The 13,604-nt window shown below is 41.7% G+C and overlaps 1 protein-coding gene across 10 annotated transcripts in view; it reads right to left on the bottom strand.

The window, feature by feature from the left end:
• SEMA5B (semaphorin 5B) overlaps positions 1-13,604 on the bottom strand; it is a 365,129-nt gene that overhangs the window by 145,608 nt on the left and 205,917 nt on the right. For all 10 annotated transcript variants that reach the window (XM_082235162.1, XM_082235160.1, XM_082235159.1 and 7 more), the window contains one exon: positions 11,184-11,386. In XM_082235162.1, the coding sequence (XP_082091288.1) occupies positions 11,184-11,355 (172 nt within the window). In that variant the 5' untranslated portion in view covers positions 11,356-11,386. The remainder of the gene's footprint in view (positions 1-11,183; positions 11,387-13,604) is intronic.

Raw genomic sequence — 13,604 nt, forward strand, 5'->3', positions numbered from 1 at the left:
CACGCGTGGTCAAGTGCAGTACAAGAGGCAAAATGAGAAATCCCACCAGCTGAAATGTGTGTGCTCACTTTGCTTTAAATTGTCTTGCCAACTAGAATAGGTGATGGCCAATTCACAAGGCCAATAGGTGTTTCTCAACAAGTGCTGTGTGCATGCACTGTTAAGCCTTGCCACCGGATGGAAGCGGTTAAGCGATCAAGTTGCCTGAGTAATTAAGCAATTGGATCAACTGTTCCACCACTCAGGTATGATCCCAGAGTTTGCTTCATATGAATTTGGCCCATATGCCAGTTGTTTTCTGGAGCATCTTGGTGTTTGTTTGGGTTTTAGCAGAACAAGATTAAGGAAGCAATCGACTGGGCTGCTCTTGGCTTTTGAGGGCTAACTGGCCTGGAAAAGAAGAAGAGTAAAGAGTGCTTCTGGCAAGTGCATTACTCGCATCCACAGCCAGTGGATGAGCAGCAATCTGCACTTCCAAATCCTCAGCAGTCCAGCATTTAAGACGAGAGTCCTTTAGGAATCATATACTAATCCTGGGAGTAGGTTCCAAGTACATCCTGTTCTGCTCTAGAAGAGTTGAGCGTTCTTGAAACAGCAATTAAATTTTGTCCTTCAGACTCAGTTTCAGAATCTGTGTTCTTTGCTGAACTTTGCAACATGATGTGGTAATGAGAAGTGCCACTCACCATATGCAGAGTGCTTTTCTTGCAGCACTGAGCAGGAAAGGTGCGTTAACCTCCACTTTATCCTCTTTACCCTTTGCCTATCTCAAAATTCCCTCAGACTGTCATTCCAGGAAATTTTCCAAGCTAGACATTGGAGGTTCACTCTCCCTGTACCTCAAATAAAACACCTTGCCAACAAGTAGACTAAGCCCTCTTTCTTAGTCATTCACATACACACCCCAATCTCTTATGTGCTTACCCACAGATATTTGGAGGCTCAGATGGTAAATAAAGTTCAGGTAGGGATCAGAGGTAAAAAATAAACTAAATCTCAACTGGCAATAAACTGTAGGCAGTTCATGTGACAGCAGAGTTGTTTATTTACATACCCCAAACTGAGAGCCTACCATTCCCTTGCTTCAGAGCTCCATCAAGGGCAAAAAGTGTGAAAAGTATTGTTGAAAACAAAAATGTTTTTAGTCTGAGTTTTGTAAGATTTTAAGCATTCATTGACTGAAAGGTGGGTTTTAAATGAGGAGAAAGAAGATAAGCCTCAAATAGTTTCAGATATTTAGAAATTCCTAGTGAAGGGCTTCAATTCTGCAAGGATGCCAGGATGATGATCCCAGAGCACAGGAACGGCAAAGCACTTATTTCTCCCACCCAACACCTAATGGGGGGAAGAGAGAAGTCTGCATTTTGCAGTCATTGACTGTGCAAGGAAGTTCTCCTCCACACAGTGGATGCCTGCAAAATGCTCCCAGAGCAAGGGTTCCTTGACGGACAGTGGGAGCAGACCTTGTTCCTATGAAGCCCTATCTGTACCCACCCCACCCCAGTATCAACTGCAGAGGAGGTGGATGTGGTTTGTGAGAAATGGCTTCACGAGCCAAACTGGAATTCCTTGTGAGCCAAGTTTGGCCTGCAAGACTGGAAGTTTCCAACCCCAGATGGATAAGGTGCTTGGGCTAGATGGACCAATAGTATTTATACCAATGGTATAAATGCAGCTTCCTATGGTTCCTATAGGGTTGGAACAGGGATTTAATGCTGCATATCTGAGTAAACATGCTTATGATCATAAAGTAAATCTACAACACTCACGTGATTTCAATGTCTTGTCATGGTTTTTGTATTGTGAAGTCAGAGGGCACTGGTGTGTTTCAGAGAAAGAATGAATGGAAATGAGTTTGTAAGTAGGAGCTTCTCTCTCTCTCTCTCTCTCTCTCTCTCTCTCTCTCTCTTCCTTAGGTTCTCTCCTCTTTCACGGAACACAAGAAGTTGCTTTACTCAACAGAAAGTGTGTTTAGGATTGCGGCCTACAATGTTTACATTTTCTGAAAAAGGAAAGCTAGCCCTCAGTAAGTGTTCATATGGCATGTCAGCACTGAAAGCGTGTAATCTATGAGCTGTCAGCAGATGCTGTAATCCCCCCTGCTGGAGACGGTGCTGAAAGGCGTAATGAAAATAATAAAAACACCTTGAAAGGCATACCACAGAAAGTCAAAAGAAAAGCATCCCCAAGGATACACATCAGCAGCACCTCCAGAAAAGTGCCGGCACCTCCGGCAACCCCTTTAATTAGCCTTCAGGCTAGAGATTTATATCGGAGAACATTGTCATAAAATAAAGCTGATTCAACAATAAACACTTTGGTAATAAAGCAAAACATATTATACTGCTGGGCGCCTGCCAGACCCAGTGGGCAAAAATAAATCCTTGCAATGCCCCCCAAACTACAATTGTAGTATTTGGAGTCACAGGCTCCTTTTGCAACTCTCTTTGTGCATTTCCCACATAATTTAGCCGTCTTTTTTTTTTTTTAAGTGACTATATTCTATTCCTGCAGACTGACAGCATCTGTGTATTCATAGAACTGTGAAACTAATTTTCCTCCCTGGTGTTCTAAATAGCTCTGAGCTAAATTCCAGTTTGCCCCCTTGCTTCTAAGGCTGACAACATTACCAGCATAGGCTTTTGCTGCTGCTGCTGCTGTTGTTGCTGTTATTTATTTTTATTTAAGGATATTTATACCACCCTTCATCATGCATTTCAGGGCAGTTCACATTATTATAGTAGCAGTAGTAATAGTAATATATTTACAGAATAAACTATGAAGCAAGTAAAAACACCACCGCAATATGAAAACAGCAGGAGACAGAATTGACATAAGTACTGAAAATGTTTTTTAAAGCCTTGGGAGAATAGAAAAAGTCTTTACCAGGCCCCTTAAAGAAATAACAAGGAAAGCCGCAGGAAGCTTCCCTGGAAAGCAATTTCCGAAGGCAGGATGCTACATTGGGGGGGGGGAATCTCCCCCTGGTCCCCACTGGTTTGTGTGAGTGCATCACCAGATACAGCATCACCAGATACATGAATATAATGTATAGGAAGATTTAGATGTGTTCCTTCAGGTACTGGGCTCCCAAGCCACCTAGGACATTTTAGGGAAGCAACAGAACCTTGAAAACAGTCCTGCAACATGGGCAAGATGATCCCAGCAGGTAGTCCCAGGTTCTAACATATTTTCTGTTCCCTCATCACAGATATCCCTTTGCACTCAAGACTGCAGCCTACATTCAAGGTTTCCAAAGAAAGTGCTAATGAATTCCAGCTTACTGGTCTAGGATGGGGTGGAGCTGTTATAAACACATGCTCATCCAATCTTCCAACAGGTATGGGATTGCCAACCTTTTGGGGCCTATGGGCACATTTGTAAACTGGAGAAACTGTTGCAGCACACACTTAAACCCTAACCAAGCACTCATCGCAACCTATGCTATTGGCTTGAACAGAATTCTTCTTTCAAGCCTAATGTCATCGGGGGAGGGTATATTCTGGGAACCAGTGAAAGTCACTAGGGCACACTGGCAATTCCTAGCTCAAGGGAACAGCAGAGATTCAGATGTATCTATTCCATATACGATGCACAATAAATTGGTCCACACTAATCAGGAAAGGCAGGGAAAGGAAGGGGGAAAGGGTTGGAATCATTATGTGCCAAACCTGACAGCAGAATTCTGTTCTTCCAGACCAGCAAATTTCTGTTTATTCCAGTCCAACTCCCACATCCAACAAATCCCAACAATTCTAGTAGGTTATCCCCAACTAAATCACAGAGTGATCCACTGAAAGCAGTATAAATGGCTAACTTAGGTCCATGATTTCAATGGGTCTACTTGGATAATGATTTAGTCAGAGACTACCCACTTACTTCCTTGGCATTATCAATCCCCTTATGGGTATTTTTAGTTCTGGAAAGACTGGAAAAGGACATGGGGAAAGGGCAAGCTAGTATTTTACAGGCTACGGAAGATATGCACAAATTGCTTCTTTTATTACCGTTTCTATTAACTTGCTTTGACATTTCACAATGGCAGATATTTGTGTAACTTGTTCAATTTTGCAACCTCCACCTAATGTGGTATCCTATCTCCACTAATGGGGCCAGATTCAACTAACAGGTCTTGCTAGCAGCAGCCTGCACAAGTTCGCCAGCTAGTACAATGGGGCTTCCTCCCCTTCTCCCTCTGCCCCTCCAAATTGGCTTGTGGGGAGGGCTTAGGAAAAACCCCAGAACAAAATGAGGGGAGAGGTGAAGACAGAGCATTCCTCAGACAAGCAAAAATGTTTGCGCTTTCAGAGTCATCCCTTAGTGTTAGGCTAAATTCCTCCTATACACTTCTGCTAGGTTTTTAACACTGAAATGTACACATTCTCAGTGCTGAAAATCTACGAAAGCAAATTCTCAGTGCTCCATATACAACATTCACAATACTTCAGACAAAGATTTTACAGCTCCATTTTATAGCCACATTCCTCATCCACTGCCAAAGCCTTTAACTTTAATCTTATACATATCTACTAAAAACATCTGAGTTCCATGGGGCTTATTGTTAGGTAACTGAATATTCGATTGCTACATTCTTATTGTTTAACCCAGGAGCTATTGTTAATTCAGGAATGTTTCATAGCCTGAGGGTAACATTGGGGGCAACCTTTCAGATGTTGGAATGCAAGTGGTAGGCAGGGCCCCAGCCAAGGTGGATGTGGCCAGACACAAAAAGTGGACAGAGTAATATGTGCAACTCTTAGGAGGCTGCATTCCAGCCATGCAAAAGTTTGAGGTCTGCTGATAGGGGAAGGTGCCAGAGGCAGCGCCAGAGCGGGTGATGTCGAATTTGGGCTATCCAGGGTCACTTGGGCTGAGCGCTCCTCTGACAGCCTGCTATATCCCACCATGGGATCCAGGTTTCCTCCCAGCTCACTGGGTCTCTCAGACACTTCTTGGCGTCCCAACTTATCATTCCCCATCCCACTAACACTCTCCCCAGTTTCATCTAAGTCCAACTCCCCAATTTTCTGCCATTCACCTCAATCATCTGATCAACCTCCTACAGCATTTCCATAAGACTCCTAACAATCACAGGTAAGCATGAATTATAACCAGAGACAAGCCACTGGTACAACTATACTCAATACTTTCTACTCTGATTCTCAGGGACTACCCCCACCACCCCCAGGAACAAGCCTGAAATGTTATGCATACAAAATAGGTATTTTATAGATCTATTTAAATACTTTTGTGAAATGCAGGCTAGTGATCAGGATCGAAGAAGATGCACATCTGACCGCACACAAATTTAAGCTGATTTAAGAAATCTAAATCCTAGGCACACACCAGAACATATGCATACTGTATATATGTATGTGTGTGTATGCAAACACATATATCATACAAAGTATTTTTTCCCATGTGTTCAATAGGGAATGATGCATCATGAACCAAATCACTAAGGGTTATAATGCTAACATTTCTGCTGATGTAAATACAGACTTAAATAGCACAGGCATTCTCAGCTCTGGACACCATTCCTACTTATGCATGTGCCCTCTCTTTCTCACCGATAGCCTGCTTACTCTCACACATAGTCTTCCTTGACATTAGCACTCTTTCTTCTCCATTTCTGGATGCTTCTGTTTTGCCTCCTGTGATTCCCCATCCCCTACCCCTTACTTGGAGGTGGCTCTTATTCTGCCTCGGCTCTGTGAAATGATCTCTTTCACTCCTCCTATGAGAGACACTGAATCACTTCCCCTCTTTAATTCACACCGTAAAATCTTCCTTTTCTTTCCAGCTTGTGAGCGACTCTCTGTATGTGAAGCATTTTGTGAATGAAGGGCACTTTTCCCAGATCTGTCTTTTATTCCAGAGGTCTTTCTGGCTCACCACACTGATTTATTTTTATTAGTTCTCATCATGGTTTATGCTAAGTGTCTAAAAACTCCAAAGACAGACAAACAGAAAAGAAATACTGTTGCTGTAGTTGTAAAGTGTGCTGATTTTTACTCTGAAATACTTGCTTTTAAAGAAAAAGGGGGAAAAATTTAAGGGGGGGGACACACAGCTTTCCTAAAATAGCAAATACATATGGCTTTATTAGTGGCATTATCCAAACAAATAAACCCTACAGAACAGGAAATTATCAGCATCGTTTTCTCCCATTTCATTTTCACATTTTCACATTCAATGGGATTTCATTAATGGGCAAGAAATCCATAACGGAAAGCCCATGGGTCTCTTTGAAACAACCCGCAACACTGCCAGGCATGTGCACAATGCAGCAGCTGATGGTCAGTTTATTTTTAGCCAAAATCCATGCTCTAATAGCGTTTCCAGATTGGTAAAAGGAAAAGGTTAACCAGCAAGGCTGTGCCGTCTGATGTAGACCCACAGAAAAGGCAATATTCTCACCAAACAGCCTATGGGTATCCTTACCCCCTGCTGCTGTGGACATTAAGGGGAGGGGGAAATCCATGGAGGTTCCTGACTGCTGCAGTGCAGCTGCCCTGGGAAGTGTTTGTACATAGGAACCCAAATCTCTAGCCTCTGTGAAACTGCTTGTGACTAGGCCCCCTATCTTCTTCTCCTCTTCTTGATCTGAATGTGCCAGGAAACTCCAGTTCTATCATATTCCATGCGTAACATGAACTACTTAGAAAAGGTTCACTAACCTTAAAATTGGGCAGGCCTTACTGGCAGGCTTACACAACAAAATGGCCAAGAAAAGAAAAAGGAAAGAGGAGGGCAAACCATGCAGGGCTCCCTTCATCCTCTTACAAGCTCCAAGTGAATGGGAAGGGCCTTTTAGCCTAGCCTTTAACCAACTAAGCAAGTACGTAACATACTAAAAACAATATTGATTTTCAAGATGTATTCGTTCATTTTAAATATGGATAGCCTATACATCACTGCTAAAAGCAGTCCAAGGAGAGGTTACAATCAGAATACATTGTTAACTATCAGAAGTAAAACACCAACTGCAGAATAAACCATTCACCATAATTATGGGCAAAGCTGGACAAAGGTGCCCTGCATGTTTGGTATAGGATACCACTTTTAATCATTTATGGGCAAGGCTCGTATTCATACCATAGCATCTAAAGTAGGTGTGGCTTCAGATGTTACTGAACTACAACTCCCATAAGCCCCAACAGGCATGGCCAATGGCCATGGATATTGTGGTTGGGGTTCAAGAATGTCTGGAGGGGCAAAGGTTCCCCACAGCTGAGCTAAAGCAAAGAAAAGAATCAGGACCCCTTAAGCAACACACACCGTCTTCCTTCAGTCGCTTCAAAATTAAAACAGCCACTTGATGCAGAAAAGAACAAGCAAAAACCTGCTATTGTTTATAATATAACAACTAAATTAACCTAACATGATGCTATTCCTGAGTCAGATATCCCTGAAAAATCACAACATTTGAGCTTTTTTCAAGCATAAAACACCGCATTCTTTCAGGCTACTGGCATTTGCAAACTACAATAGGCCAAGCTTCTAAGTAGTGACTGGCCTGGTTGCTTATGGTGAGTGATGGTCACCTCATGGGAACCAGATAAAGAAGACTTGAGAGATTACAGTGCTTCCCTCCCTTCTCCCTGTGTCTGTGGGGAAAATCCCACAGGTAAGTCTCACTTCAATGGAGCTTATATAAGCAAGCACTGGCTTGCAGCCTTAGTCCACTAATGACTAATAGAAGAATATGTGCCTTAGGTTAAAAAAACAAACAGAAAGTTTAACACTTATCTGGAAATCTGCCATATCACATTGATCAATCACTTCTCTTGATTGGCACCCGATTCCCTTTTAAATAAACCTTGCTCAGAGAATATACTAGTTATATCTTTCCTACCACTCTTAAAAGGAAGATTTCCTCTCAAGTTGTTAAATAACAATGGAGGCTAAAAGGGAAATTCCAAGAGGGAATTCAATTAACAAATTCCAAATAAAATTAACATGCTCTCTGAGAAGCTGACAATCTAGCAAGTTAATTATTGTTGGGCGCAGTAATCGACACATAGGAATGCCCACAGCACTTCTAAGCAGTTAAGTAGTTTGTGAAGACAGAAAAAGATACGCATTCATTAAAAGCAACTGATTAACCCCCAGGAGGGGGGGGGGACGACAGAAGTTTTATTTTACACTGCTCACAGTTTTATAAGCAAAAGCCTCCTCACAAACTTTTTACATTTGATTACTTACGCTAAGGCCCCTGTTCAAACACCCCTAAGCACAGAATGGCTGGTGCATCCTAGTGCTGTGTTTTGTGTTATGCTAACACCTAGAGTCCATACAAAACTTCGAAGAAGAGCTATACTGCACATGCAGAAAGTTCCAAGCTGAAACCCTGGAATCTTGAAGAAGGGCCAGCCGACACCAATCCATGCAGATAATGCAATTCTGACCTAGATAGACCTACGGACTGACTCCATGGGAGACAGCATCTTATGCTCCTCTAGCTACAGAGCCTTCTTGCTGGTCATGCCTGAACTTCAAAAGAAGCCAGCCCTGCTCCCTCTCCGCAATGGCCTTCCACCAGCTTGCAAATACATTTCTTTTTTAAATGGGTCTGCCAAACAGCTGATGCTTCAGCTCCTTGGGTGTTTTTTAGTTTAGTTTTTGCTGCCGTCATCCGATTCCTCATCTTTTCTCTTTTATTTTTAACTGTTGTTGAGAGCTCCCTTGAGCATTTTAATAGAAAGGCAAGGTGTTGATGCTTTAAATAAATAAAGCTTACAAGGGCTACATTTGCAGGTCACAGCAAGCCACAGATAATGGTTTGCTGTAGAAACAACAAACCTTGGGTTACCGTTACATCTAACCTGGGAATTGTGTCTAGCTTTGCCCCATATAAACCATGATCTGAAGGCCATATTTGTTCTCGACTTTGTCATTATGGCTTGTTTCAGCAAAACAAACCATGCCAAAATAAACAAAGTCAAGAACCCTCAGTTTGGCTATAACACTAAGCCAAGATTGGTTGCTCCCACTCACTCGCCAACACTGCTTTCAAAGAAAAACCATTAAGCATAGCTTATCGTGATGTCTAAAGCAGCTAGTATGAATGGTCTTAGCATAACAGGTCTAAAGCAGAGCCATGGGGGAGTTAGCCTTTGCTTGCTGGTCTGGCACCACGAGTCACACTTTAAGAAACAATAAGAAGGACTAAAGTCCGTAACCAATTTTGTTCTTGTGACCTTGGGGGCTTCAGGTGGAGATTCAGCCTATACACCACCCATAACGCTCTGCCTAAAATCAAGGTTCGTATGAGCTATCCAAATGTAGCAAGATAAACTGAATTTCTCTCTGTTCAGCAGATGGATTCTCTCTTGCGCTGCCCAGAGTACCGGGGCTCAACACCCTGGGTGTGTCTGAGGCTCTGTTCTCCCAAACTAGCAACAGTGTGGTGGTTGATTGGTATCTAAGCCACAGTGAAGCAGTGTCATGTGGATCACTTCCAACATCGTCTGGATTTCAAGCAGCAGCAACTACTGCACAAGTCTCTGTGCGGTGTGTTCAATGGGATCCAATAGAATTTCCTACCACAAGCTCCTAGCACTGCACAACACAACACCACACCACACAGAGTCTACATCATACTTTTCCCATGGCTGATCATTTGGAACTGTAGCCAGAAAACAAAGGAAGCTAGAGGTATCCAGGAGCTCATAGGTACAATTTAGCTGTGGCTGTCTAGTTCGTAATATAAACGGTTCCTCTAGCAACAGCCTTTGGGTTTGTACAAACTGCTTCTATTGGTTTGTTTATGTACCTATTTCAAACATTTTTTTCCAGCCTCTCCAGAACCCCAAGGCAACTCATAAACAATTTAGAAACGTACAAAACTCTGAACAGTAATAATAATAAAACATAAAATAGAGCAGCAAAAGAAAAGTAATATTCACCAGAGGCACAAAATTAATACAAATCTAAATAATCATTTCTAACCTGATCCCATTTAAACCACAAATGTCAGTGCATTCAGGATAATTCAGCTTTGCCTTCCGTTCAAACAAGCCTGTCACTATATTAATGGTTTAAACAGCCAAACAGGTTCTCGGTTAATCCCAGGGGTTTTGCCTTTTGCTCTTTCCCAATAAAGTACATCGTCCAATTTACTGAGCAGTTTAAAAAAAAATATCAAGGTTTATTTCCTGGTTCCATAGGATGAACGTTAGAGCCGGCATTTTATTTTGCAGGCTTAAAGGTTTCACTAATTTAATTTAATCCATTTAAGTACAGGTAATGGAATAAAAGAAAAGAGAAGAACAAAAGATAACAAAAAAAAACCCCAAGCTGCTGACACATGTGAAATGCAGCAAGAGCAGTTCACTTCCTTCTAGGACCGTCTCAGGAGATGCGTCCAAAAAAAGTCAGCAGGGTCTGCAAGCTTTCAACCTTTCCTTCCTATTCTCAAAAGGTCATAAGTAGCTTCACTCATTTGTCCTGATTGGAGAATTCAATTACAAGCACACTTCCATATTCCAAAGGGAAAAAGCAAAATCAACACTTCAAAAATAATTAAAACTGGAAAATGGGCTTGAAAGTGCTTCAATGGCAGCATATTGAACACCATGAAAGGGCAGGCAATATCATTGTATGGATATTAAGGCCAAGTAGAACCATTACATAGCAGGTTCTCTTTCTTCCATTTTCCTTTCACTAACAAGAAAGTATCTAGCTCTTAAAGCTGTGGAGAAATGTTTTTTTAAAGTCAGTTGGCAATGTCTGGTTAAAAACACAAGAAAAAAGACAGGATATTCAATGCCCTGAACATTACCATCCAATAATATCCATTACTATTCAATAATAATCACTATCCCTTGACCTTGTATCAACCCCACCAAATACCCCTTAATATACAGTTTGAAAGGTCAGGTCTCCATCTAACTACCACATACTACCAAGAGAATGACCATCGCTTCATTGAAAGATAGAAGATGCTAACTTTACAACACCAATTAGAAGTTCGCAAAACTCCTGTTTTAATTTGTGGAAGAGCAGGTTTTGTAACCTGAGAGATGAAGTAGAAACTATGTGAGCAGTATATGCCACTGAACAAGCTCATCTTGCATCTCATTAGAAAACAGCATTGTAAGAGGTTGTGATAATCCAAATCCACCTAAAATGCTTATTCTCAAACCAGAGCAGAGAGATCAGAAGGGAAGGACTCCCACCTTCAAAAGAAATCATTGGGTGCTCTCTTCTTGAACACTGCTGCTCATCTTCAGAGTAAACAAGGATATTCTGCGATGCAGAGAGGTGAAAAGTGAGAAGGAAAAGGCTTGGCAATGATAGTGGAACAGCCTTTAATCTTGAAACAACCATGACTGAAGACGTGCTGCACATTCAGCGTCCAAGGTAGGGCCCCAGAAGATACCTGAAATATAAAGAAATAAATTAGGGAAAAGGTGGATCACTTAAAAAAAGAATATTGAACAGGTGAGATTATTTTGTCACTCACATAACCAGCCCACATGATGAGTAACAATTTGCAATAATGTTCAAAACAGCAACACTGAGAACAGTCAACATGACATTAGATCTTTTGTGATACGACCATCATTTATTCCACATACGTTGGGCTCACATTACTGTTGACAATTAGCAATATTCAGCTAAATTCTTGTAATGGGCAGACATTAGCACTAGTGCAATGGGATTTCCCCCTCTCCCCCCACCCACACCCTACATCATCCCCAAATCTGCTCCAAAACAGATTTACGGAGGCACAGGAAGGGGAGTACTTTCCCAGTTCTCAAAACGTAGTATTTCGGACCTGGAAAAATATAATACTTCCCTCCCAGAAAGCTACCCACTCCTATATTCATCACTATATACATTTTGTCATGGAAAATATGTTAGAACAAGTTTCATAGGCACTACTGGATGTTCCTATGACAGAGCGAGCGACAAGCAAAACTCCCCATCACCACCATTTCATGAACTTTAAAACTCGCTGAACCATTTTAAATCAGAAATTGGAGAATAGCTGCAAGGAGAAAAGCATGAGGTGAGAAGCTCATTCCATGAACAGAACTTTGCTTGTGGTTCTTTAAGATCCAACACTTTTTCCAGACTTGACAGATACTTGTGGGACTATTTCACAAAGGTGAAAAACCATAATATACAATTGTACTGTAGTCCCCCGTCCTCCTATAACAGTTGTGAACAGACTCGCTGCAGGGAGACAGAAATGATGGAGTTGTTGGCGTCTGAGGATGGGTAAAGTGAAGCTGACTAAGTGACCCAGAGCTGGCTGTGCAAAGCCAGCCAGCAAGGAAGTTTGAAGAATAAGAAAATACTAAGAAGTAAAGGTTCCTTAAATAGCAATAGAGTGTAGGAGGTGAGGGCAGACTTGCAAATTCTGGTAGGGTTTTTAAAACACAGATAAATACATTTGACATTTGATGAGCACTCCAGAAATGCAATCACACAGCAACTAAGACCATTAAAACTGGTTTACAGGGCACAGTGGCAAGTAGTTGTGTGGCCTGTCACAAGTAACCCCACAAGGTGCTATCCAGTGTGTAACCCTGACAACACACAACCACTTTCCACACAGCACTCACTTTAGCAATAAGAGTGCTAACTGAGGAAGGCACAGGAAAACTTGGGTGGGAGGTCTGAGTAATAATATATAGTGACAAGTACTGGAAAAGTGCCAATATCTCCACACAGAGACATCATATTTACTTAGAGAAATCTCTGGATCCAGAATCAGCTTCACATTTATTGTGCTATAAAGAGATTATCTGAAAGGGAGCTCAAATTCAGTTGGGGCATATATTGTCCAGTTTTGCAGAATGGTCCTGGGGCCCACAATATTAATTGCTGACAAACCAAATGTAACTGAAAGGCCTACCAGACTGTCAAACATGATTATTATTCAAGTCGCGCCAGTACCAACAGCAACAAAGACATTAGACTCCTTTTAAAGAAACAATAAGAAGAAAGCCACAATATTTTTGAAGGCATATGTTGCTGCTGACTATGTACTTCAAGGGACAAGTTTTTGGTGTTGTTGTTGTTTTTAAGAATATTGTCAATAAAACTAAGCTGTGGCTCCTCAAACTCTCAGTGCAATCATCATCACCAGTTCAGTTCAGAAGAAGTTAAACTTTACAACTCCAAGTCCCCACTCACTAAAACTGGAGGCGGGGGGAGGGAAGAATGCTGGTCAAATTAAAATTTTCTCCACAGACTGTGATAAATGAGAGGGAAAACTCAGTGTGAATGTCTAGTGACTTCAGCAAGTGCTGTGTCTAAGAAAGAGCCTATATAATCAGGCACCACAGGAACTTGGCCTGACACCGAGGGCTACTAAAATTAAGGGAAGGCATCACTCTGACTGTAGTGAGCTGTGAATCAAGGCATTGCCGGGGCTAAATGAGCGCTACGTGAGATAGTACAGGGTGCGGTGTGCATTCCAAAAGTTTTGTTCAATTTCCAAGTGGTCTACAGACAACGCACCTGCTTATAAGAACCTTTGAGAGGCCAGCTGAAATGCCTTCAGAATTTATTTTGGTCTTTCTAGTTTCATTTGTAGAAACAAAGTCAAATGAGCAAGAGTTTTTAAGGACAACTCGACATTCAAA

The sequence above is a fragment of the Podarcis vaucheri genome (genome assembly GCF_965113315.1).
Source record: "Podarcis vaucheri genome assembly, chromosome: 1".
Lineage (NCBI taxonomy): Eukaryota > Metazoa > Chordata > Lepidosauria > Squamata > Lacertidae > Podarcis > Podarcis vaucheri.